The sequence below is a fragment of the Spermophilus citellus genome, assembly GCF_964194105.1.
Source record: "Spermophilus citellus genome assembly, chromosome: 3".
Lineage (NCBI taxonomy): Eukaryota > Metazoa > Chordata > Mammalia > Rodentia > Sciuridae > Spermophilus > Spermophilus citellus.
The window spans coordinates 137498878-137525885 of NC_138184.1; the positions used below are offsets into that span (position 1 = coordinate 137498878).

Genomic DNA, 27008 nt, shown 5'->3' on the forward strand with positions numbered 1-27008 from the left:
CGTGACTATTCTTCAGATCATTACTTTAAGCAAGTCTCCCTGGGTTTCTAACAGGGACATCATTTACCTGATACTCCTGTCACCCTTCTGTTTTTCACCTTTCTGAATCAGTTTTAGGATGTTTTCTCTTTTTAGCATGAGTTGCGTCTCACATTTGAAAAATCTTTGTTATAAATTTTCTCTGGGTTTTATTATATTTACTTTTTTTTCTCTATATGATTCTCCTTTGTTTTAAACTTTCTTACTTGGGAGGTTAATATTACTTCTACAATTATTCCATACGCTAAACCATTTTTCTTTGACTTTTATACTTGAAATTCAGATTGGTTATATATGGAGTCCTTGGTTCACAAACTTTCTTGAGTTTCTTGAAATGTTGCTACACTGTTTCTTTGCTATGTATGTTTCTGTAGGTGAGTGTGGTGATGGGGTACTGGAGTTTGAATCTAGTATCTAGAGATATCCTACCCCTAAACTCCATCCCCAGACCTTTTTATTTTTTGAGACGGGTCTTGCTAATTTTCTGAGGCTGACCTTGAACATGGGATCCTCCTTCCTCAGCTTCCAAGTAGCTGGGATTACAGTCCTTCACAACTGTGCCTAGCTGTATGTTTCTTTTTCTTTTTTTTTTTTTTTTTTTTGGTTGTTCAAAACATTACAAAGCTCTTGACATACCATATTTCATACATTTGGTTCAAGTGGGTTATGAACTCCCATTTTTACCCCAAGGAGCTTCCTTGTCTGTTTTAGTACACAGATCTCTTCTGAAAATGAAAACTTCAGTTTTCAAATTTCAAATTTTAGACTTTTTTTCTTGAAGAGAGACTCATGTATTTCTAGAGAGAAAAGAGCTGTATTTTGAAAAATGCATTTTCAGCTGAGTAATAATATTTGGAAATAAATAAATAAACTGTCTTTTCTTAACAAAATTGGAAAGAAATACCTTTTTATAATTTCCTTTAGATTTAGGGTATATAGTGCTCTATTATTGTTGTGTATTTTGCAACAATGTCATCAATTGCAATTCCTTGCTGTTAAAATTTTCTAAAGGGGCATCTTTTTTTTTATAGCTCACAATATATGTATTTTACTAATGTTCCTCACATGATTCAATCATTCTAAGTCACATATAGGTATGATTGAACATTTTAATGAGTAATATGATATTTTTAATCTTGGGCTTCTGTTTATTTCCTAGCTAATTCAAGGTGGTATTTGGTGGTTTGGAACTGTCGTTTTGAAATTTCTGACCTCTAAAATCTTAGGTGTTTCAGACCATGTAAGTACTTCCTAATTTAAAGCATTAAGTTTCTAAAAGCATGTAGCTGCATTAAAACCTTAAAACAATCTATTCTTTTCTCTTCATTTTACAGAGAATCCCATTTCTTTAAGGTTCCCAGACTAGTTATTTGCAGATTTATTAATAAAGTCCTGCAGATCAATGGTCTTTGCATCAGCTAGGAAAAAAGTGTATCAGTGAATGCTAACTCAGTCTTCTAGGAAAGAAAAGATTACTAATAATTTGTTTAGTTATTTATAATATTTTAGGTAAAATACATATAGTCATTTAAATGTTTTTTCGTGTTTTATAGATTTTAACATTGCAGTCTATACTTGGCTTCAAAATACAGAACTAAATATCTCAATGTGGTTTTATTTATGGATAATTAAGGACTAAATTAAGATATGATTTGATATTTTTAATCTTTAATGGTTATATAAAGAGAGAATGCTAAAAGTTCTCAGTCTTTCAACTTTTAAAAAATATATGTGGAGGGCCTGGGATTGTATGTAGCTCAGTGGTAGAGCACTTTCCTAGCATGTATGAGGCACTGAGTTCTATCCTCAGCACCTCGTAAGAATAAATGATATAAAGGTATTGTGTCCATCTACAACTAAAAAATAAAAATAAAAAGGAATAAGCTTTTAAAAATATATGTGGAGTCTTATCTCTTGTGTGCTATTTATGTGTTTTTCAAAGCTAATATCTTAAGCGATGGCCCTTTTCTAGGCCTAAGTCCCTACTTAACTAGTTAGTTTATGGAGTAGAAAACAATGCATAAAGTTACATTTGATTTATAGCACTTTCTGTTAAGAAATAATCATACATGATCATATCATATCATAATGTATGAAATTCACCTTACTTAGTACTTTCCAATAAGGGCCCTCTCTAATATTGAAATTATGCTAATTGGAGCAAGTGATTATGGTACTTCCTCTCTAAAAAGCCAACTACTGTTTCTATCCAATAAAACATGCATACATTTTGATGTTAAACAAAATGTCTAAGTGTAAACATTCATTTACTATTTATTGCTGACTTTGAATGGTGATTTATTTGTTTTATTTGTTGTGCTGCTGTCTGATATATCTGACATACTCCCTTGTACCCTTCCTTTTTATTGTTATTAGCTTTTTTAATAGATTATTTTATGATAAAGTTTATTTAGGCCTTCTAAGTTATTTATTTGTCAATTGAGATGGTCTCTGATTTTTGTTTCTTTTTGTCACCCAACTCTTTACAAGAAACACATGTATCCTCCCTTAGTAGTCTTCAATGAGGACTTGAAAAACTTGAAATTCTAGTGGTTTGATTAACTTCTTTCTAGCCACCAGGATAAACTCAGAATTGGAAAAAGAAAGAGCAATTCTAAATTTGTTTTGGTACTGGTAGATAGGAGGAACAGTGAATGAACATGAAACACTCATAATTATCAACTTGGTATAAACAATTTCTGTCCCTATCAAATAATTTGAATTAGGGTTTTAGTGCCAAATATTTTTCTTTTTCTGGTCTTCTAAGAATTCAGTGCAAAAATAATTGTCTCACCAACTGTAGACAGTAAATCATTAGTAGATAATAGGAGCTCCACAGTGGGATTGTGTGTGGCATATAATTTTAATGCCTTAAGAGCAAGTAACTAAATCTAGATATATAATTGTTCTGATTCTTATGAGGAATAGCTTTCATATTTAATGACTCAACTGTATGTTTAAAAAAATGTGAAGAAATACCAAACATAATCAGCATCTGAGGCTTTGTGAAAGTAACAGTGCACAGAAGGTTTGTTTATGATTTATACTGTGTGGTGAAAGGTGAAATGAAATCTTTGGGGTGAAATTAACCTTTTTTTATTTTTTATTTATTTATTTATTTTTTTATTGGTTATTCACAACATTACAAAGCTCTTGACATATCATATTTCATACATTAGATTCAAGTGGGTTATGAACTCCCAATTTTTACCCCAAATGCAGATTGCAGAATTCTGAAATTAACCTTTTAAATAATAAATTATCTGATTATAAAATCTCATGATTTTGAACTGCATAGTCATTTCTTCCCAACAATGGCTGATTTTAGCTTTATCATGTTCTCTGCTTATTTTTCTCTGACCTCTTTCTCATTTTTTTTCACTTGATATTTCTCTTTATTTTCAGTTTATCTTGATAAGTCAGCATATAGTACATTTGATTTACTGCATTTTAGATACATCTATGTATCTTGGATTTATCTGCTCTGTAGACTTCATGACTCTCACATCAAATTAAATTATTACTGACTATAATTATTTGTGTAATTTTAATTCATTTTACTTTATTTATTTTCCAGATTCGCCTGAGTGACCTTATAGCAGCCAGAATCTTAGGGTATACAGATTTCGATACCTTAGTGTATACCTGTGCTCCTGAATTTGACTTTATGGAAAAAGCGGTATGAACATTTCTTTATTTTTTACCTCTTTAGTTTTTCCTTTAATCGGAAATTCCAAACTTTCACACAAAAAATGCCCAACTTACTTACTATATCATTTTAACTATAACTTTGTTAACCATATGACCTGTAAAATCAATAAATAATAGTCCCTATCTTAAGTTAAAAATACTGCGAATATTATGAAACTTTTTAACATGTTATTGTCAAAAAGGTATATTATTAATAAGTTAATAAATGTATAAAATTTATTATAAGTTTTAGAAATTCAAGTATTATCTTTTAAAAGTGCTCAAGTTATATAAAGTTCATGGCATTATCCTTTAAAAAAGCTCAAATTGTTAAGCTTTAAAATATTTGCTTTCTCGTAGAATCATGAAAAATCAGAGCAGGAAAGGATATTAGTAACTGTGTAATATAATTCTTTCTTTTGCAGATGCAGAAAGAAAAGCTTGTGAGTTCTAATTGCATCCTAGAACTCCCAATTTATTGTTCTTTCCTCTCTCTGAGGCTTAATTTTTTTCTTCAAAGACAATTAAAAAATTGTCACTGGATCAGTCCTTGTCTAATAATTAGTGGTCAATGTAATAATGAAATTTTATATTATTTTCTTTTCCTCCAACCAGTCATATATTCATTGAAAAATGGTTATTGACCACTAAGTATCTGTGAGGAAGTTTGCTGTGGGAATACAGAGGAAAATGACCTTGTTCTTGCTTTCAAGAAATATATAATTTAGTTACACAGCAAATCACTCCATATCACAAGAACAGGTCATGAGAATATCTACCTGATGTGCTGTTTCTGATTTCATTCATATTTTTAGTAATTACTTTCGCTAGTTTTCCTCCTTGTTAGCTCCAGTTTCACTAATGAAAGTAACAGAACTTTGCAGTATAGGAAATGACAACATGTGGTCTAGGCATCAGTAGACTCACATGTTAATACTTAATATTATTAAATAAGGAAAAAAATCAAAAGAAAGGACAATATTATAGAACTAACTTAGGTTTAAGAGTTTTTAATTAATTTTTTGAACACTTAGTATTAACTATTTTTATAATTTTCATTCTTGCATTGGAATGTGACAGCTGATAAATATATATATTCTGCTAATTACAATGATTTTTACCTTTAAGAAATATCTTCATTGCATTCAGTTTGACATAGATTTTTACTAACAATGTAAATTTGAATAAATAACTATTTTTGAATAATTTACTATATTTCAGACTCCACTGAGATACACAAAGACATTATTGCTTCCAGTTGTTTTGGTGATTACTTATTTTATCTTTAAAAAGGTATTTTTTAAAATTTTATTACTTGTTTTGGGGTTCAAGATAAAGATTATGATAGATTAATGCTAATTTCTCAGAATTTCTTCCTATTTTTAGAATTATTTTTTATCTTTCTAATTTTTATTCAGGTCTTACTTTATATAGTATTATACTTTTGTTGTAGAAAGACACATTATTAAAGAAATTTTATTCTTTCAAAAGATTTTATCAATCTCTTACTATATATGAAGACCTACATTAACATTGTAGGTATGTTGGACAAATAAAACACACCCACGTCTGTCTTGAATAGTCCTGTGGAGTGAAAAGTGGCAAAATTAATCATATTAAAAAATAATCATATTAAAAGTTAAAGAATTATTAATTGTAACATGTGCTATGAAATCAAAGTAAAGTGCAGCTTTAGTATTTTCCAAATATAAAGCACATTCAAAGAAATCTTGAGACACACAGGGAAAATTTGTATAGTCATTTAAAAATATTTTTCTACATGTTCACTGTCTTCACGGCAGAGGAAAATAATATCATAATAAAGAAATGAATCTTTAAAATACCACTGGCAGATGTTTTTGGTCTGGGAGTGGTTTATTTAAGAGCCTATTTAATGACAGTAAATTCCTAGGGTTATGTATCTATTTAGCAATTTTGAATCATGTTTATTTACCAATTGTCTTGCTACAAGTCATGTATTTATTAGATTTTAAAGCAATAACATGATTTCTCTACCACAATACTATTTATGGTCCTGTTGAAAGTCAAATTGCACACCTTCTCTAAGGAATTTCCACATCCACATTTCTCATTCCTCTGTTTCACATAGACTATAAAGTTGGTGGGAAAGAAAAATAGGAATATAGATATGTAGAGAAAGTGACTGTTTGATTCCTAATTTGCTAGGGAGGCCAAGATAAAATAGTCTCTGAAAATACATGGAAGAAGCTGACTCTTTTGTAGATAACAATACACTCCTACTCTACTCCCTGGCACATAAAAATGTAAACTTACAATATTAGAAACTAGTTATCCACATTATAAAAGTTAGAATTTTGGAGCTGAAGTAGAACTTAAGATTTATTCTAAAACATTTTTTTCTAATAAAATCAGAAGTTATAATTTTAAAAAGTTATTTGCCTAGGGCAGAGCTGGGACTAAACTATTCCTGAGAACTCACTTTAATTTTCAAAAACACTTCTTTCTAGTTTAGGATGTTTATATTAACTAATTAGAGCACTTGAAATGTTACAGTGTTCCTTAGAAAAATCTCATTGATTTGATTTTATTCACAGATTTATCGTGATATTTTATGTGTCTTATCTACAAACACTTATCTAAGGTAATTATATCATAGTTGTTTTTAAAACATATCAGGTTAAATATGAAATATATTACTGAAATATTAACTTTTCAGATGAATGTACATTAAACATTATGGTTAAGAGATATAGGAACTGTGGCTGTGGTTGTAGCTCAGTGGTAGAGTGCTTGCCTAGAGTGTATAAGGCACTGGATTTGATTCTCAGCACCACATATAAATAAATGAATAAAATAAAGGTCCATTAACATCTCAAAACATATATATGTAAAAGAAAGGAGAGAGATAGGAACCAAATTTAGATGTTTCTTTTTTTAAAAAATAAGACTGTTCCTATGGATTTCTTTTATGAATTCAAATTTGTTTTGGAGATATTTATACTTGTGAAATAGTTCAAAGTTTAAATTGATTAAATTTTAATATATAACTAGAATTTAAAGTAATAAACCTGAATTAAATTCAAAATTTAATTTGGTCAGGCTTTTTTCTTTTTACTTTTAAAGAAAGTACAATTGGGGCTGAGGATGTGGCTCAAGCGGTAGCGTGCTCGCCTGGCATGTGCGGGGTGCTGGGTTCGATCCTCAGCACCACATAAAAAATAAAAAGTAAAGATGTGTGTCCACCGAAAACTAAAAAATAAATATTAAAAAATTCTCTCTCTCTTTAAAAAAAAAGAAAGTACAATTGTTTTTCTGAATATTAATGAAATGTTTTTATAAACTTATTGTTAAAACTGTTTGTTGTATCACATTTTTAGTGATTTTAGTGAAATTACTAGAATATAAGGCCTAACTAGATGCCAACAAAAAATAACATGTCTCAGATGTCACACATAGATAAATTTTGTATCTGTAGTTGTATCATTTTATTTAGTGACTTTTATTTTTCAGAAGTTTTAGATTTATTAAAAAATTGTGACGTTTCTATGAATCTCTTGCCCCATGCTGAGTTTTTTTTTAACTTTTTTTTAAAAATTTTTTTATTGATTATTTAAAGCATTACATAGTTCATGATATATCATCTTTCATACATTTGACTCAAATTGTGTTTTGAACTCCCATTTTCACCCCAAATACAGATTGCAGAATCACATCTGTTACATATTCACATTTTTACATAATGCCATGTTAGTGACTGTTGTATTCTGCTACCTTTCCTATCCCCTACTATCCCCCCTCCCCTCCCCTCCCCTCCCATTGAGGAAAAGACTACAGTAAACAAAGACGAATGGGGGGAGAGAAACGGGGAGAGAAGGGAAAGCACATGGAAATGGTAGGAGACCTTCAATGATACATAAAATTATAAGAGGTTATGAGGGGCAAGGGGGAAGGAAAAAGAGGGAGAGAATTGAACAACATGCTGAGTTTTTAATTAGCAGTTTTGTGTGGTTGCCAGAAGACTAATTAAGACCTTTGAGGCATTTGTTGAAATCATTTCAAAATAAAGGTGATAATAGACCCACTCAACCGTTCTAGACAGATGGAGGCTGTGGAAATGTTTCTTGACATTCAGAAACAGTGTATTGAAACTGATAACTACTCATATAAGGAATTCATGAGGGAAGTTGGGATGTTTAATTGGATAAAAGATTGAAGGTACATGACTACTGTCTTCAGGTGTTTGAGAGGGTAGAATGTGGAAGAGACAGGCTCATGAGTCAATGAGTGGAAGATGCCTAACTCAGAAAAAGCAAGTCTCTTTTCATTGGTTATATACAAGAAATGACAGCCTTTGTGCATAGAGGCAGAGCAGTCCTTTAAATCACAAATGTAATACATGCTTATAGCATATTGGAAAAACAGTATAACAAAAAAAGAGAAAATATTCCCTCTCTTAGATCTACTTCACAGATATTGTAAACAGCTTCATATTTATCATTCTAGAAAACATATGTGGAAATATAAATTTTAAAAATTAGAATCATAATATTCCTATTATTTTTCAGCTTGTTACTTTTATTTAACAGTGTGTCATGGGCTTCTGCCTAAATATTTCTTACATTTCATAGTACTTTTGGCATTTATTGTTTACCATCATGGGTGACCACCATGTGTTTTGTCATTGCTGTATCTATGAATGTTTAAATTTTATTTATTTTTGTCATAATGTACAATGTTATGAGTAATAAACATTCTTGTATATTTGCCTTTTCACACTTTTGCTATTTCTGTACCTTACTGAATTTAAAATAGGACTGCTGGATCATAACTATAAGCATTTTATAATTTAATATATACTGAGAAATTATAATGATGAACATGCTCATTTCCCTGCATCTCCATGAACACCAATGATATCACAACTTGTCATTTTTTTTTCTAATAGGTTAAAAACAGGAACACATCTCCTTCTCATTCCACTTGATTACAAAATAGCTTAAGAATTCAGATACACATTTCTGTAAAGATAACATGGAAATGGCCAAAAGCCATATTCTGTGAATTTGACTACTTTAGATACTTCATATAAGTATATTGAAATATTGAAACTTTATGAAACTGACTTATTTCATTTAGCGGTAATGACCCCAGGGTTCATTCATACTGCCACATATTGCAAAATTTTATTTTTTAAAAGTATGGATAATATTCCATTGTAACATTTTATTTTATTTATCAATTTATATGTCAAAGGATATGAAGTTGTTTGCACATCTTGACTATTATGAATAGTGCTGCACTACACTTAGGAGTGTTAATATTGCTTCAAGATCTCAATTTCAAATCTTTTGGATAAATATCTACATGTGTGAATACTGGATTTTATGGTAGTCCTATTTTTAATTTTTTTATAAACTTCTGTACTGTTTAACCATAGGAGCTAATATGCAAGGATTCTTTTCCTGCATATCATTGCCAACACTTGTTGCTGTTATTTCTTTTATCACAGCTATCTTAACATATATAAGGGATAAATCATTATGATTTCAATTTGCATCATTTGGCCCTTCCTTGTCACCTTTGGAGAAATATCTATTCAAGTTCTTAGTCCATAGCCTGTATTGTAATTGAATTTTTTTTTCTTCTTCCTCATCCTCCTCCTCTTATTCTTGTTTTGTTGCTATTGAGTTACAGGAATTCCTTATATATTTTGGAGAGTAATCCTTTATCAGATAAATGTTTAGCAATTTTTTTATTCTGTTTCCTTCCTGCACAGGGGTTTTATAAATTTGATATAGTCCCACTTGTCTCTGTTTGCTTTTGTTACATGTGTTTTTAGTGCTGTATCTGATTTATTTCACTTAGAATGATGTTCTTCAGGTCCATCCATTTTTCAGAAAATGCCATGATTTCATTCTTCTTTAGGACTGAATAGCTACATTGTGTATATATACCACATTTTCTTTATCCATTTGTTCATTGATGGGCACCTCTCCTGGTTCCATAACTTGGCTATTGTGACTTGTGCTGAATTTATTACTATAGTATTTTGATTTTAGTTCTTTTGGATAAATGCTGAGGAGTAGAATAGCTAGGTTGTGTAGCGGTTCCATTTCTAGGCTTTTGAGGCGTCGTCTTAGTGCTTTCCGAAGTAGTACCAATTTGCAGTCCCACAAATACATATCGGTGTACCTTTCCCCCCACTTCCTCACCAGCAATTATTATTTGTATTCTTGATTATTGACATTCTATATGGGATGAGATGAAATCTTAGTGTAGTTTTGATTTACATTTTCCTGCTTGCTGTGAATATCAAACATTTTTCCATATATTTGTTGACCATTTGTATTTCTTCTTTTGAGAAATGCCTATTTAGGTATTTTGCCCATTTATTGATTAAATGATTATTTTTTAATGTTAAGTTTTTTGAGTTCTTCATATATTCTGGATATTAATCCTCTGTTGGAGGAATAGCTGGAAAAGCTTTTCTCCCATTTGTTAGACTTTCTCTTTTTTAAAATTAATTTATTTTAATTAGGTATATGTGACCGAAGAATGCAGTTTGATTCATTGTACACAATTGCAGCACAACTTTTCATTTCAGTGGTTGTACATGAAGTAGCGTCATACATGTACCCCAGGGTAATGATGTCCTAGGCTCTCTCTTTATGCTCTTATTTCTTTTGCTGTGCATAAGCATTTTATTTTTTCCCATTATTTTATTGGTGTGTTATAGTTGTATATAATGGTATGATTTGTTGTAACATATTCATACATGCACAAAATAGGTCAATATTATTTGTTGTGTCTTTCCTGAGCATTTCTTCTCTCTCTTCCCTCACTCCTTCCCCTGGTCCCTTTCCTCTACTCATCTCCTTTTGATTTTCATGAGATTTCCCCTCCGCCCCCACTAACCATTTTTTTTCCTTCTCCTTTTCTAGCTTCCACATATGAGAATGATATATGAGAGAGAACATAAATCCTTGACTTTATGAGTTTGGCTTCTTTCTCTGAACATAATATTCTCAAGTTCCATCCTTTTTTTTGCCAAATGACGTAATTTCATTCTTCTTTATGGCTGAATAAAATTCCATTGTGTATATATACCACATTTTCTTTATCCATTCATTTGTTGATAGATACCTAGGTTGTTTCCATAGCTTAGCTATTGTGAACTGTGTTGCTATAAACATGGAAATGCATGTATTGCTACAATATGATGACTTTAATTCTGTAGGATAAATACCAAGGAGTGGTATAGCTGGGTCATATGGTGGTTCCATGCCTCACCTTTTGAGGAACCTCCACACTGATTTCCATAGTGGTTGTACTAATGTACAATCCCACCAATAGGGTTAAGTGTTTCTTTTTCTCCACATCCTCTCCAGTATTATTGTTTGTATTTTTTATGGCTGACATTCTACCTGGAGTGAGATGAAATCTCAGTGTAATTTTGATTTTCATATCCCTAATAGCTAATGATATTGAACATTTTTCATATATTTGTTCACCATTTGTATTTTTTTTTAAAAATATTTTTTAGTTGTAGACAGACATAATACCTTTATTTCCTGATTTCCTTCTCAGAAGATTCATTTTTGGAGTATATGAAAATGATTGATTTATGAATGTTGATCTTGTATTCTGCTACTTTGCTGAAATTGTTTATCAGCTCTAGAAGATTTCTGGTGGAGTGTTTGGGATCTTCTAGATATAGAATCATGTCATCAGCAAACATCCCTTTAATTTTCTTCTCTTGGATGTTCTGCTAGAGTTTCAAGAACTATATTGGATATGAGTGGTGAGAATTTCTTATTCCAAATTTTAGAGGAAATGCTCTTAGTGTCTCTCCATTAGTGAAATGTTGGCTTTAAGTTTGTCATATGTAGTATTTATAATGTTGAGGTAAGTTTGTTCTATACTTAGTTTCTCTAATATTTTTAATATGAATCAGTGCTGAATTTTGTCAAAGATCCATCAAGATAACCATGTGATACTTCTCACTAATTCTATTTATATGATGAATTACATTTATTGATCATGAATATGTTGAACCAACATTGCATCCCTGGAATAAATCCAACTTGATCATGATATATAATCTTGTTAATGTGTATGTGGTTTTTTTTTTCTTTTTTTTGTACTGGGGATTGAACTCAGGGGCACTCAACCACTCAGCCACACCCCCAGCCTTATTTTGTATTTTATTTAGAGACAGGGTCTCGTTGAGTTGCTTAGTACCTCTCTGTTGCTAAAGCTGGCTTTGAACTCTCTATCCTCCTGTCTCAGGCTCCTGATCCACTGGGATTAGAGGTGTGCATCACCATGTCCCGCTCTTAATGTGTTTTTGAATGCAGTTCACTAATATTAAGAATTTTTGCATCTATGTTCATTAAGGATATTGGTTTGTTTTCTGTCCTTATGGGACCGAAAACTTATCTGGTTTTGGTATGAGATTCATAGCCACTTCTTAGAATTAGTTTGTGAGTGTTCCTTCCTTTTCAATTTCATGGAATAATTTGAGGATTGGTCTTAGTTCTTTAAATGTCTAGTAGTGGAGAATCTATTGGGTCCAGGTTTTTTTTTCTTTGTTGGAAGGCTTTTTATTACTGCTTCAATCTCATGGCATGATATTTGTTCGTTTAGATTTTTTTGTATTCTCTTGATTCAATTTGGAAGGTATCTGTGTCTCAATATTTATCAAAGCTTTTAGATTTTACAATTTATAAGTTTTCAAAAATAATCCCTAATGGTTCTCTACTTTAGAAATATCTGTGATGACATCTCTTTTTTCATCTCTAATTTATTGATTTCATCTTCTCACTCTCTTGTTTAGATCGGCTATGAGTTTATCAGCCTTACTTATCTTTTCAAAGAACCAACTCTTTGTTGCATTGACCCTTTGTATTTTTTTCATTCTCTATTTCATTAATTTTAGCTCTGATCTTGATTATTTCCTGTCTTCCACTGGCTTTGGAATTCATTTTCTCCAGCTTTCCTATGACCTTGAAATGTACCACTAGATTGTTTATTTGATATTTTTCCTTTTTAAAAAATGTATGCACCTAATGCTATAAACTGTCCTTTTAGAACTGATTTTGTACTGTCCCAATGATTTTGGCATGTTGTATCTCTATTCTTGTTTGATTCTAAGAACTTTTTAATTTCCCCTCTCATTCCTTCTCTGATCCATTCTTCATCTAAAAGACTATTGTTTAATTCTATAAGTTTGTAGGATTTCTATAATTTTTATTACTGTTGATTTTTAATTTCATTCCAATATGATCTGATTAGATGCACAGGAGAATATCAGTTTTGTTCTATTTGCTGAGACCTACTTGGTGACCTAAAATATGCTCTATTTTGGAAGAAATTCTATGAAATACTGAGAAGAAAGAATATTCAGCTGTTATTGGATAAACTATTCTATAGACATCTCTTAGGTTCATTTCATTTATAGTATTATTTAGCCTGGAAATATCTTTATTGATTTTATATCTGGATGATTATCTATTGGTGAAACGGGTATTACCAGTATTATTGTATTGGAGTCATACACGTTTTGGGGTCTTTCTGGGAGGGAATGACAAGAAGTGTATACTTTATTTACCTAAAAGCATTAACATTTGGGGCATAAATCTTAACTGTCATATCTTATTTTAAAAATTATTTATTTTTTAGTTGTAGGTGGACACAGTATCTTTTTTTTTTTTTTTTAATGTGGTGCTGAGGATCGAACCCAGTGCCTCTTGCATGCTAGGCGAGTGTTGTACCTCTGAGCCACAACCCCAGCCCTATCATATCTTCTTGTTGAATTGTTTTAACAATATGTAGTCTCCTACCTTGTCTCTCTGACAATTTTTTACTTGAAATCTGCTTAATTTTGGACTCCACCTGTATGAAATTTCTTTTTTCATTCTTTTAATTTCAACTGTGGATGTCTTTGCCTACAAGATGAGTTTCTTGCAAAGTGCATATAGTTGGATCTTGTTTTTTAATCCATTCTGCCAGTCTGTGACTTTTAATTGGTGAGTTGAGATCACTTATATTCAGTTATTATGGAGAGATGTTTATTATTTCCAGCCATTTTGGTTTATTTTATAAATTTAATTTGTTCTTAATTTTATTTCACTTAATTACTCTTCTGGAGAATTTTATCCATTTGAGAGCTTTGGAATTTATTTTTCAGTTTTTCTTTGTGTAGTATTTCTGTAAACATTTTCTATAGTGCTGATATATAGTGGTCATGAATACTTAAGTCATATTATGAAAAATTTTTATTTGTTCTTTGATTCTGAATGTTAGTTTTACTGGATATGACAACCTTGGCTGACAGTTGTTTTCTTTTAGAGTATGGGTTCTCTCATTAAGTCATTCTGTATTTTAGAGGCTTGAGTTGAGCAGTCAAAAGCAAGGCTTATTATTTTACCTCTAAATGTGACCTGACATTTTTCTCTTGTGACTTTTATTATTCTATCTTTATTATCTATATTATGCATTTTGATTATTATGTGTCTTGGCGAGTTTTTTAAAAAATATTTTTTATTTGGTGTCATGTAAACAGTCCTGTATATGGATGTCCATCTCATTCCTAAGGTTTGGCCAACTTTTTGTTGTTATCTCACTGAAAAGTTTCTTAATGCCATTAGCCTGTATCTCTATGCCCTCTTCTATCCTGAGGATTCTTAAATTTGGTCTCTTACTATTGTCCCAGAGTTTCTATATATTCTGATCTTGTTCTTTTATTTTTTATTTTCTATTGATTGAGTGGTCCACTTCACAGACCCTGTCTTTGAGGCCTTGAAAATTATATTTTATACATATTCTAATCTGTTGGTGATGCTTTCAAGTGAAAATTTTATTTGATTTATTGTCTTTCATTTCCAGAAGTTGTGATTGATTTCTTTTTTTTTAAATTTTTTTTTATTGGTTGTTCACAACATTACAAAGCTCTTGACATATCATATTTCAGCATTTTGTAGATTTCTTTTTCATTTTCTAATATTGAGCATTGCAAGTGAAAAATCTTCTATAAAGTGTTTCTTTCTGGAAATTTGTAGAGGTGGGAGATGGGGGAAAAGAAAGGTTTATTTTGATCTGAGTATTTACTTCTTCAGCTGAGGGAATTGTTGCTCCCTTATTCTTTGACTTAGTCTCTCTTTCTTGAACTTCTGTTATGGCTTTTATCATATTATCTATTTTTTTCTCTCTGTTTTCAGAGAATTACATGGTTTGGTTTTCAGCTTCAGCTATGTACACTATTACCAACTTCAGCTATGTACACTATTACCAACTTCAGCTATGTACACTATTTTTCAGTGTTATTTTGAAGTTTTGAATTATGCACATATGTTTTCTCAGAATTTCTGAAAGCTCCTTTTCATGGTAGCTTTCTGATTACATGGATGTGATATCCTCTCAAACTTCTCTGAAGATCATAGTTGGAATTTTCATTTAGTAGTCTCTTTTATTTCTTGAATTAGCTCTGTTTTCTGTGAGGTCAGAGTTTTTACTCATTTATCCTGGTGCTTCACCTTCATGCTATTTGTGTCTTATTTATTCATATCTTAAATGAGCTCCTAAATCTATTTGTATTAGTATTTACTGTTGCGGGGGGCAGTCCATGACAATTATAATATATACGTACCTACCAGGCATTTTCTCTGCATGCAATAGCTCACTCCAGGATTCTGTTGTGAGTGGACAACTTCAGGACAAATGGGAAAACCTTTCTCTCTCGGCTGCCTATGTAGGAAAGGAGCTGCAATGGTGGTAGAGTAATTGGTAACAATTGTCCTGAGATACATCCCCCAAACACCCTTTAAAAAAAAACTACAGATCTGTATACCCCTGAATTTCCTTTGAACACTGGCTTATTTTTCTCTTTTCTACTTTTAAATCCCTATTAGGGATCCTGGATATTATAAAATACCCATACTTTCAGTGGAACAATAAAGTAGGCAGGCTTTTGACTCTCATGTAAGCTTCATAAGGATAAGAATTTACCTATACTGTTTCTGCTTTTTCACTATACAGTGGTTAAAACATAGTAGGTTTCCTGAACGTACTCAATAAGTTGGAACCACTCTTCTAGAACTAAAAATATTCATGTGCTTTACCCAATGATTTTTCTTCTAGAACTTTATCCTAAGAAAATGTTCAGTGATGCTCACAAAACTTACTGCACAAGAATGCTCATGTGGTTTTTAATTGTGAAAATGAAAACAATTCAAAACTCCAGTAGTAGTTTTCTAAAGTATTTATTATATGTAATATGAATATTTAATGGAAAGCCTTTGTATTCATTCTTCCAGAATTACAATCTTCAAGGATCAGCAAAACATTTTTTATCTTAACCGAAGAATGACTTTTTGACATACTTTCAGTACAATGACTATAAATTATGCCTTTCAAATTACTGTACATTTTAGTAATGTTATCTAATCTTTTGTATTTTTTATTTAAACTCCCAAGTAGTTTTAAGAGAATAAAATTTCAAAAATCTAAGAACAAATCAATGAAGCTGTTTTTATGTAATTATAGTATAATGGGCATTCAGTAAATAGGTAATATTTTTATTTTATTCCAGAAAACAACTCCTTGAACGTGGTGAGGTAAAGTTGTCATTTTTTTCTCTGGTAGACTTGCATATTAAACTCTCGTTCAAGGATAATTCACAAAACGTAGCCTGGCTGCTGGGGCACCCTTAGCAGTACTTGAGTTGTTCTGCACAGGTGGTTCTTTTCCCTGTTCCACTTTCTTGCCCATTTATCACTTACCAATGGACTATATGAGGTTTATTTATTTTCTATGGACTCTAGTTGACTTATTTATTTTGTATGTCTATTTATTGTCAGTATCTTCATATTAAATTGTACTCACATGTTAGCCTCACAAGGGTAGAGCTCAGTGTTATATCTGAAGCACTCAGAACAGTGCCTAGCATTTACTGAATAAATAAACATTAATAGACATTATAGTTAGAAGATCTTTGTTCTAATGAATAATAACGGCTTTAATATACTTTATACTTATTAATAATAAAATATAAAAAATAAAGACTTTGTTTTGTTTTATAGCTGGTTTTTCACACTTTGCAGTTGATGGCATTTACTTCCCTTGCTGTTTTAATTATGAGGCTGAAACTGTTTTTGACACCACACATGTGTATTATGGCTTCCTTGATCTGCAACCGGCGGGTAAGGCACCATCTTGTGCAAGTACACTGTCATATTGTAGCAATACTAGTATAGTTACCATGGCTTTGCTGAGTAATCCAAAACATAAAATGAGGCGCTTTAATTTAGTTAACTTAAATCATTAAAAATTTTAGTTCACAATTTACTATTGAGTGCAAGATGCTTCTTCAAGTGGCTTTAAATATTGTTCCTTGATTGTAACTGATATTTCTCTGATGAGTGATTAGGTACACATTATCCCCTGTTTAGTATTCAACCTACAATATTGTCTTTCAGAGTTGTTTGTGCCAGTTTACAGCCCACCAAAACCACCCTCAAGTATTCATTCAGCAGTGAACAGATACAAAATAATTGCTCAAGTATAGTCCTGTTTGGAACAGAGAATTCCTAAAAAATAAGTTGTTGATCCTGGATTCCCTGGGTGTATCTAACATACAAAATAATTAGATAAATTACCTGGAGTTTTGGAACCTATAGAAACATCTTATTTAGTTTTGATTATGAGTATGTAGTCTGAAAATATAATGTTTGTTTTCCTGAGAGGAATATACACCTTAGGGCTAATAAAGTTTCTCTGGTTTCCACAAGGCAACCAAATGTTAATGTATCTAATTTTAGGATTTTTCAAAATTGTGATTTGCTAATCCTAATCCCTGGTTATAAATCATTACTAGAAGGATCAGGTATGCCTTTTTAAATTCTTTTGAGAGGCCTAGTAATGTATTCATTGTTTTTAAGCAATAGCTGATGATAATTCTGTATTTATATTCTGATATCAAATGTAAATCTTGGTTTAAGCAGTAAGAATCCAATAGCATTCTTCATATAAGAATTATAAATAAATGTGGGTTTTTTTTCATTTCAGCTCTTTGGCTGGCTTTTTTGCAAAGTTCATTTTGAGAATGTTATCTTTGGCATTCTGACAGTGATGTCAATACAAGGTTGTGCAAACCTCCACAACCAATGGAGCATAATAGGAGAATTTAATAATTTGCCTCAGGAAGAACTTATACAATGGATCAAATACAATACCAGACCTGGTATGTAGCTATTTAGTTATATGCATACTTAGTTTTATACATATACAGACATTTATATATACTGTGTAGTTAGGTGGTTAGCACTTTGTATGTGTGTGTGTGTGTGTCTGTGTGTGTATGCACAGACTGACTTATAGTACTTTGACTTACAATTTTTCATGTTTACACTAGTGAGGAAGCACTATACACATTCAGTAGAAACTGTCTTAAGCTTTGAGTGGTGATCTTTTTCTAGGCCAGTTGCATTGAGAGTATGATACTCTCTTGAAGCTGGGCAGTGGCACTGGGCCATAGTTCCTACTACATTGCAGATAGCTTGTCTTGCATTTGCATTCACAGTTACATTTAGAATGCTGGGTTATATTTGAAAGTAAACAGTTGCTTCAGTAGATCTGAATAGCATGCCTTGTTTGTATTGTGCTAATTAAAATGATAACAACTTTCACAATTACAAGCATTTGTTCATTTGGTTTACCAGGAGACAAAACTGACACTGAAGCCAGATAGTTTTTTATGTAGTCCTATTTATGACTGAATTTATACATGCCTTTACATTAAAAAATATTACTCACAGTTATAAAATGATTGGATGAAATGTATAAATGGCATAAACTCAAATGGCAACTGAGAGAACATAATTATAAATATTTAAAGATCATCTAAAGAAAGACATTTATGTGTTCTCTGGCACATAGACATGACTACATATCACAACATACAAAAATCATTTGAAAAAATGTACTATTGAGCCTTGACACTTAAAACAGTTTCTCACTCCCTAGCATTTTTAAATAATTTTAAATGCTTTAATTTCATGATAACTCATGTGATTTACATTGTCCCTTGTCCTGTGCATCTCTGTAGTACTGGCTTGTAGTGTCATCCTGAAGTGAGATAGTGGAGTGCCTAAGGGTATGAGCTTTGAACCTTTTAGGTGTACAATCTTAGACAACTCACTTTGCTGTTTGTCTGCTTCTTCTTCTACAAAGTAAAAAAAAAAAGAAAGAAAAAAAGAAACAGAGAACTCACTTCATAGAGTTCTTATGCAGATTAAATCATTGGCTTCTTATAAAAATACTGAGCACCATTCCCAACACCAAGATAATACTTAACAAAAGTAGATGTCATATGGTAGACAGTGAATACTGAGTGAATAAAATGAATGATATCAATGGTTCTTATTCAAGTAAATGCTTCATCTTGCTTAATTTAAATTCAGATACTATGGATAAGTTTACTTTTGGTCTTTTTACATTTAATATTATTTTTCAGATGCTGTTTTTGCAGGTGCTATGCCTACAATGGCAAGCATCAAACTGTCTACACTTCATCCCATTGTGAATCATCCACATTATGAAGATGCAGACTTGAGGTTAGTAATTGACTGAATATTTCACTCAGAATCATTTGCCTGCTTGTTACTGGTTCTTAGGAATAGGGGAAATGTTTGCGCGCGCGCACACACACACACACACACACACACACACACTTTCATCTTCATATCATGTTGGAAATTAAAACGATTATAATCACAATCCAGAAATCATCCAATATGCACCTGTTTCCTTCAAAGTAGGTTTAATAAACATCTGAAAACTGAGCAAGAGAACAGGCTGTAGTAAAACTTTAAGCAGCAGCTTTGACCCACAGCCAGTTTGCCAACCCCTACTCTAACACAGGTCCCTCTGCTTAACTTAAGAAACTTCCTAGATCTTATTGGTAGAAAAAGTAATGAAATTTGCCTTATTATATCTTTTATGAAATTCTGGGGTATTTAACTGCTTATGAAAAATCTGGTTTCCACTGTGGCATGAAAGTTTGTTTTTTATACATGACTGGCTTCCAAAACTCATTTTGATTATTCTATTAATGGTCAGTGTAATCTTTTTCTTTTAGTGGATTTTTGGCCTATTCTTAAAGGAAAATTTTTTAATTATTTGAAGTTTTATGCCTGGTTGTGGTGATTGAACATCCCATATGCTTGAAGTCCTAAGTAACATTTAACATGTAAAGGGTGCTTTGTTCATTCTTTCATAAGAACTTAAAGTCGAATCATTCATTGTACCATATTTTGATGAATATATCCCTGTTGTGAAAAATATGTAATGTGCTTCTTCTACCTCTCTGATACCCAGGATCTAAATATTCTATTTGCTACATTGAAATATAACTCATCTATTTTTCTGTGCTTCTTTAGATATTATTTATAAAATCTGTTTTCAGATTCTGTCTGAAAATATTCTGTGAGCAAATTAATTTGTGTATTATGTAAAGTAAATTTTATATTCTGAGAAATTATCCTGCTATTCAGTATAAATCCAGACTAGATTGCATACAAACAAGCAGTATTATTCAAAATTCAAACTGGTTGTTTTAGAGCATTCACAATATAAGTAGAAATGTGGAAATAGCTATTTCAAAAATAATTTCTGTTACATACATACCAATACCCCATCCTGTGAGGATTGAAATTTCAATTTGCTATTAAATTTTCTTTAGTCCATTATACTTTATTTAAAAATCTGTTTATAATTGTTGTTTGAAATTAAAGGGCCCGAACAAAAATAGTTTATTCAGCATATAGTCGAAAATCTGCAAAAGAAGTGAGAGATAAATTGTTGGAGTTACATGTGAATTATTATGTTTTAGAAGAGGCATGGTGTGTTGTGAGAACTAAGTAAGTATTAACACTATACTACGATATGGTATATTTTGAAGCAACAAATGTTTTATTTTATTACAATAGTCCTAATTTTTTAAGACTTTATTTAAAATAAATTCCATTATACTATTACCTTGGCATTTTACTTAAAATCATTTCAGTTAGCAAAGTGAAATTATGATAATCTAATTTCAAAAAATTATTATAACATTTTAGCATCTTGATTTTCATTTAGCATCTTTTATAACATTTATTTTTTCATTGATACATGAAAATATAAAAATTTTACATATTATTGGGGTTGTTTTAGTACATGTATACATCATATGTTTAAAATCAGGTTAAACACATCTATCTTAAACTTAGCTTTTTTCATACTTCTTCATATTTTTATGACAATTTGTATTAGATGTAAGAAATGTAGATTTGAATTTACAACAACAGTATTAACATTTTGGTACTATAGCTGAACAACAATGGATTTATAAGACTTAAGAGAAAAGTTTCTCATAACTCAAAATGACATAATAAGAAAAATATTACTAATTAAAATTTAAAATTTTTGAACTTAAAAAAATAACCAAAAAACTTAAGGTGTTTAAGGGATTCTTGAGGCCTTTCTTTAGACTCCTGAACAGAGATATTAGCTGCTATATATTACAGTAGATGTAGGCAAGTTAATTGCCTCCTAGAATGACAATGACAAACAGGCTATCAGAAGAACAAAGCAGACTCCAGAGTCTGGTGACTCCTTTAATGGCTAAGATTAAAAAAAAAACTCATCATGCCAACTTTGCTGACACTGGAGTACCTACAACTCTCATATGTGGGTTGTGTGAATGTAATATGGCATAACCATTTTGCAAGACAGGCAGTTCATAACAACTCAAACATACACCTGCTGTGTGTATTTGCATAGAAGAAAGCATACATTCACATCAATAATTTTATACAAATGTTTACAGCAGTTTTTTTATAATAGCCCAAAACTAAGAGCAGTCCAAATATCTATTAACGGGTGGATGAGTAAACACAGTATTGAAATATTTCGACCATACAGTATTACTCATCAGTAAAAACTAGAATGAACTACTGATACAAAGAACAATATGGGTAAATCTGAAAACAATTAAGTAAAGAAACCAGACATAAAAAAGCAAGCAAGCAATAATTCCAGAAAATGTACACAAATCTATAGTGAGAGAAAGCTGGTATATGGTTGTCTAGGAAGGGATGTTGATTGGGACAAGAGAGTAGACGTGCAAAAGGGGAGTGGGAGAGGTGAGTATATTTAATTACATGTACATAAAATGTTCCAAAGATAAAATAATATATCAAATATTAAGAAAGATTTTTCCACCTTTTAGTCTTCTTTTATAGTTTTACTAACAATGGGTCATTAAATTGAACTAATAATTCATTTAACTATAAACAAATGTTTTGAAAAGCAAGTTTTGAGGATATACATGCAAAACCAAATCCTATTGTTAACAATCACTTTTAACATAATCAATTTTCATTAATTTTATTTTCTAATTTTACTTGAATCTTATTTAGTTATAAGTTTTTAGCAGATATAAAAATATATGAGTAATTACAAATTTCATGCTCAGAGAAAAAGACCTTTCCAGTTGGAGCACATGTTCATTTTTCTCTTTGTTCACATGGATAATTGGATGTTTTAGAAAAGATTAACTGATATTTTGAAAATAAGCATATGTAGCTGCTCTAATAAGGAGTTTTATAAATCAAAGTTTTTCTTATAAAATATAAACATCCCATTTTAATCAGAAATTGTCAGATTGTAATGTAATTTTTATTTATTACTATCTTAAATTTTGTCTTATATTTATGGTTTCTATTAGTATATACATATGTTCAAATTTATTAGATTATACACTCTAAATATGTGGAATATGTTGAATAATCTGATCAAGTATGCCTTAATACATCTGCTAAAATATCTTACAAGGACTTTTATCAGGAATATATAAAGAACTTTCATATATCACTAATAAGAAACAACACAAAATTTGGCAAAATATTTAAACAAACACTTTACCAAAGAAGATATCCTGAATGACCCGTAACAACACTAGAATGACAAAATTTACAAAGATGGATAATACCAGGTGTTTGTAGTACAACTCAAGTCTTACAGATTATTGATGGAAATAGAAAATCATGTATTGACCTTGGAAAACAATTTTGAAGTTGCTTAAAAGGTTAAATGTACATTTAATCAAACAACATCCTACTACTAGGTGTTGCCCTAAAGTAATAACACATGTCAATACAAAGCCTCCTCCATAAGTCATTGGAAAACATTGTTTATTATCTCAAATGTTTATTAGCTTGCAAATGGGTAAATTGTTGTAACTCCATGTAATGAAAATTAAGAAATCACTGATCTACAATATTAGCTGTAGGAGGTACAACATCTAAGGTATGAATACAAAAACATTCTAAGGTAAAGAAACCAGAAATGGGAAGCCTACCTACCTAATATATTTGGATAGGATTCTGAATTCTGTAGTGCAGAAAAGAGATCAGGGCAGGCCTGGGACCTTGCTTGGGGAAGGGGATTGATTGCAGACAATAGGGGAAAACTGATGGACACTTTCTATAACTGTGTTGATGTTGATACATTCTATGCACATTTGACCATACTTAAACTTTTACCATATAGGATAGGATATGAGTAAATTTTATTTTACATAAATTATACCTCAATATAAGTATCAAAAATTAGAAACATAAAAATTAGAAATCAATTTGATTCCTTTGCAGGGTGAGAAAGATTATCTTATTTAGTCCACTCTAGTGAGAAATATTTTCTTAGTCTACTCAGAACCACCTAAAATAGGAAAGCATTGAAGAAAACAAACTTGACATAAGAACCTCCTTTCCCTGCTTTTGACTGTATGTTTTCATGCTAATCAAGGAAATTTATGCCAAACAAATTGGGATTAATCAGAAATTTGATTAGCTTTCCTTTAATTCATCTCATTTCACTACATATAGGCCTGATATTTGGATGGTGATAGTGCTTGGAAAATATATTTGTTTCATTTTGAAAGTGAATTTATAAATATGTATTTTTGAATGTATACTGAACCTTTATTTCATTAAGTGGGACATGAAAATGCAACATACTTAATTTCATTTTTATCATAATGAGCTTGTGTTCTTTGAAATGACACTTAAGATCTTTAATTTGTTAAATAAGTTAGTGTTTGGAAATTTAGGAAATACTTTATAATTTATGTATTTTCTCTATGCATGAATATATTTTTAATATAGATATATTTGTGTCTTTTTCAGGCCTGGTTGCAGCATGCTTGAAATCTGGGATGTTGAAGACCCTTCCAATGCTGCTAACCCTCCACTATGTAGCATCCTGCTCAAGGATGCAAGGCCTTACTTCACCACAGTATTTATGAATAGTATGTACAGAGTATTAAAGGTTAACTGAGAATTACACTGTGGTGCAAGAGGTGTGTTGAAAACAAACACGGTTTGCCTTATTTTTTACCTGGTGATTTAATAAAATCACAAGTGTTAAAAGAGACACTTAAAAACAAGATAATAAAAATGATTTAAAGTCTTTCTGATTACTAAAGGTAGATCACTTCATTGTTTTCCATTGAATGTCAGCTTTATTAAGCTTGTTGTGTAAATGATTAAATCATTTATATTGAAAAAAATGTTCATCTTAGAGTTTTAAGGAAAAATGTATGCAAAAAAGAGCAATGGAATTTAATAAATCAAGGATTTGGAAGTCCTTTCTTATCCAACTAGGTGAATCATTTCAGGTTTTATCTAGTACCAGGTGTATCAGCTCAGACTCCTTCAACCACTTAGAATAATGCAGCTCTGAAATGACACTTCCTGAGACCCTGATACTGCTCACAACCACTGTACAGTCTGTGAGGAAACTCTGTGTCCATTCAAGTGGTATTTTTTCTTTTACTAGACTTCAGAAAAGATCTTTAATAGTGTTCAAATGCTTTTAAAAAAAACAGCTTGGTTTGTAATGTTTTGAATTTCTAGAAACTTATTTTATTTACCCTAACAGATTAATGTTTTCCACTGATCAGTTTTCATACTGAGATAAACAGGTATTAATCTGTCTTTAGAATCCAGTGGTTTTTCTTTTAATCTCAGGTAAAATGAAAATTGCTGTGGCACACAATCAAATTTGGTGGTTAAACATAATCAGAAAAGAAAATCCAGTTAAATTTATCGAATGAGATTTTCAGATGCTAGATCTTGAATCAAGCAAAGGCCTTTCTTTTTACCTTGATGGCTTGAGGGCCTTGTTGGACATAGTATTTCCAGCCACCATCTTTCATAATTCATACTTTTAAGTCTCATTTACTTTTGTTTTTGGATGAGGAAGGTCATGTTTTATAATTCCTTTCCCCCTATAAAACCTATCCAACAATAATGCTTTGAAAAGTGGTAATTATCTTGAAGATACAGTCGCCAATTGCAGAGTAACATTGTTTTTCTCTGCTTGATAAATATTAAATATGCCAGCTCTGCAGTATTTTAATGTGCATTCAAGTTAATCATCTTGAAGTTTTTATATTTATACTTCCCTTATGTTCTTGTGATAACAAAATGATTTAATTCCATAGATTAGTTCACTTATAGAAGGCAAGCAATCACACATAGAAAAAACCATTAAAATTGTTTTTCAATCTTTGTAGTTTAAAATATTCAGTATAGAATATAAAACAGCTAAGAAAGTATGCACATTTTATTTATTTTAGAATTTTCAAATAATTCCTTTTGTAAGTGTGGAGCAAAGAAGGAAAAGTGACATAACAACTAATATTCATAAAATTCAAGAAACACATTTTTGATAATGTTTTCATAGGTCATATTTTTTAAAAAAAAATTGGCAGAATATGGCAAAAATGGATGAGTTTATTAACTATAAAATGTTCTATATACATATAATGATTTCATGTGGATTTTTATTTTTCTGTCCTCTGTATGTTAAATAATTAAAAAACACTTGAAGATTCTTTGTGTTTTCTATCTTCTGATTCTTAATCAAGCATACATTTTGAAATTGAAAGAGTTCTGATATAAGGAAGAAATTGGAGATTGCTGGATTTATTAGCCAAGTTTACATTGGCAATGGCTTTAATTAACTATTTTAGACAATTCTGCATAGCTGCAGCTAGAAGGGAAGGCACTGGAGATAGTTTGACCTTTGTTACAAGATGGACCTAAGCTTGAATTCTGGTTCTTCTATATTAGGATATATTAGGTATATCCATCCATTTAAACATATTTATTAAGTGCTATGCGTGCCGTGCACTGTAACCAAGCTCAGTCATGTTGCTTAATTCTCCAGTTCAGCGAAACTAGTATCCTGTAATAACGTTTTTTGCACATTGATCTGAAACCATGACTAGGAATGAACTGTACATAGGCTGCAGCAATCCCCTCCATCATCGAGCTCTCAGGAATTGATGCATGGCTTAAACAAATAATATGTGTGTTCTACCCTTTTATAGCCGATAGATACCACATCCAAAATATTAATTTTAATCAAAATGAAATTATATGTTTATATTTTCTATGCTTCTATTGTATAAGTAACATACTCACTGAAAATTAATTTTTGAAAAGATTGGAAATTTGAAAGAAAGGGAAAATATTCAGTAAGCTGTATTAAAATCTCATAAATGTTGTTCATTATTTTTGCGGGGGCAGGGATTGAACTCAAGGAACACTCAATCTCTGAGCCACATCCCCAGCCTTATTTTGTATTTTATTTAGAGACAGGGTCTCACTGAGTTGCTTAGTGCCTTGGTGTTGTTGAACTTGAGATCCTTGTGTCTCAGCCTCCTACGCCGTTGGGATCATTCTTGTTTTTTTTTTTTTTTAACTATACATTTTTTTGCTAATTTTCTTCTATAGAATAGTTTAAAACTTATTCTATGCTTTTCTTTTCACATATAAACATGTAAGTGCTACATTGTTGTAAACAACTTAATGACTATATAATATCCTGTTTTGTATATCATTTATTGCTTAGTGATAGTGATACATTCTGAAAAATGTGTTGTTAGGCAAGTTTGTCATGTCTGAATATCACAGATGTACACAGACTAAGACAGCTGCAGCATAACTATAATTTATATCATATAATCTATGGGAATACTGCTGTGTATGTGGTTCATCACTGAAACATCATGCAGCATGATACTGTGTGTGTGCATAACTTAACAATTTCTGAGATACTTCCATTTTTGCTATTATTGTACAGTCATATATCCCTTAACTATAGGTATATGTACTGAGGGATGAGTCACTGGGCAACGTCATTATTGTGCAAACATCATAGAGTATACTGACACAAACCTAGGTGGTCTA

At 31.1% G+C, this 27008-nt stretch overlaps 1 protein-coding gene across 1 annotated transcript in view; it reads left to right on the plus strand.

Moving 5' to 3' along the window:
* Positions 1-24087, plus strand: part of DPY19L2 (dpy-19 like 2) — a gene marked incomplete at both ends in the record, with an annotated part of 85432 nt that extends 61345 nt beyond the window's left edge. The window contains 10 exons of the mRNA XM_081284688.1: positions 1199-1279; positions 3617-3718; positions 4951-5022; positions 6306-6352; positions 16301-16325; positions 16791-16910; positions 17776-17950; positions 19223-19322; positions 20502-20627; positions 23937-24087. Coding sequence (XP_081140814.1) covers positions 1199-1279; positions 3617-3718; positions 4951-5022; positions 6306-6352; positions 16301-16325; positions 16791-16910; positions 17776-17950; positions 19223-19322; positions 20502-20627; positions 23937-24087 — 999 coding nt within the window. The remainder of the gene's footprint in view (positions 1-1198; positions 1280-3616; positions 3719-4950; positions 5023-6305; positions 6353-16300; positions 16326-16790; positions 16911-17775; positions 17951-19222; positions 19323-20501; positions 20628-23936) is intronic.
* Positions 24088-27008: the final 2921 nt, after the last annotated feature.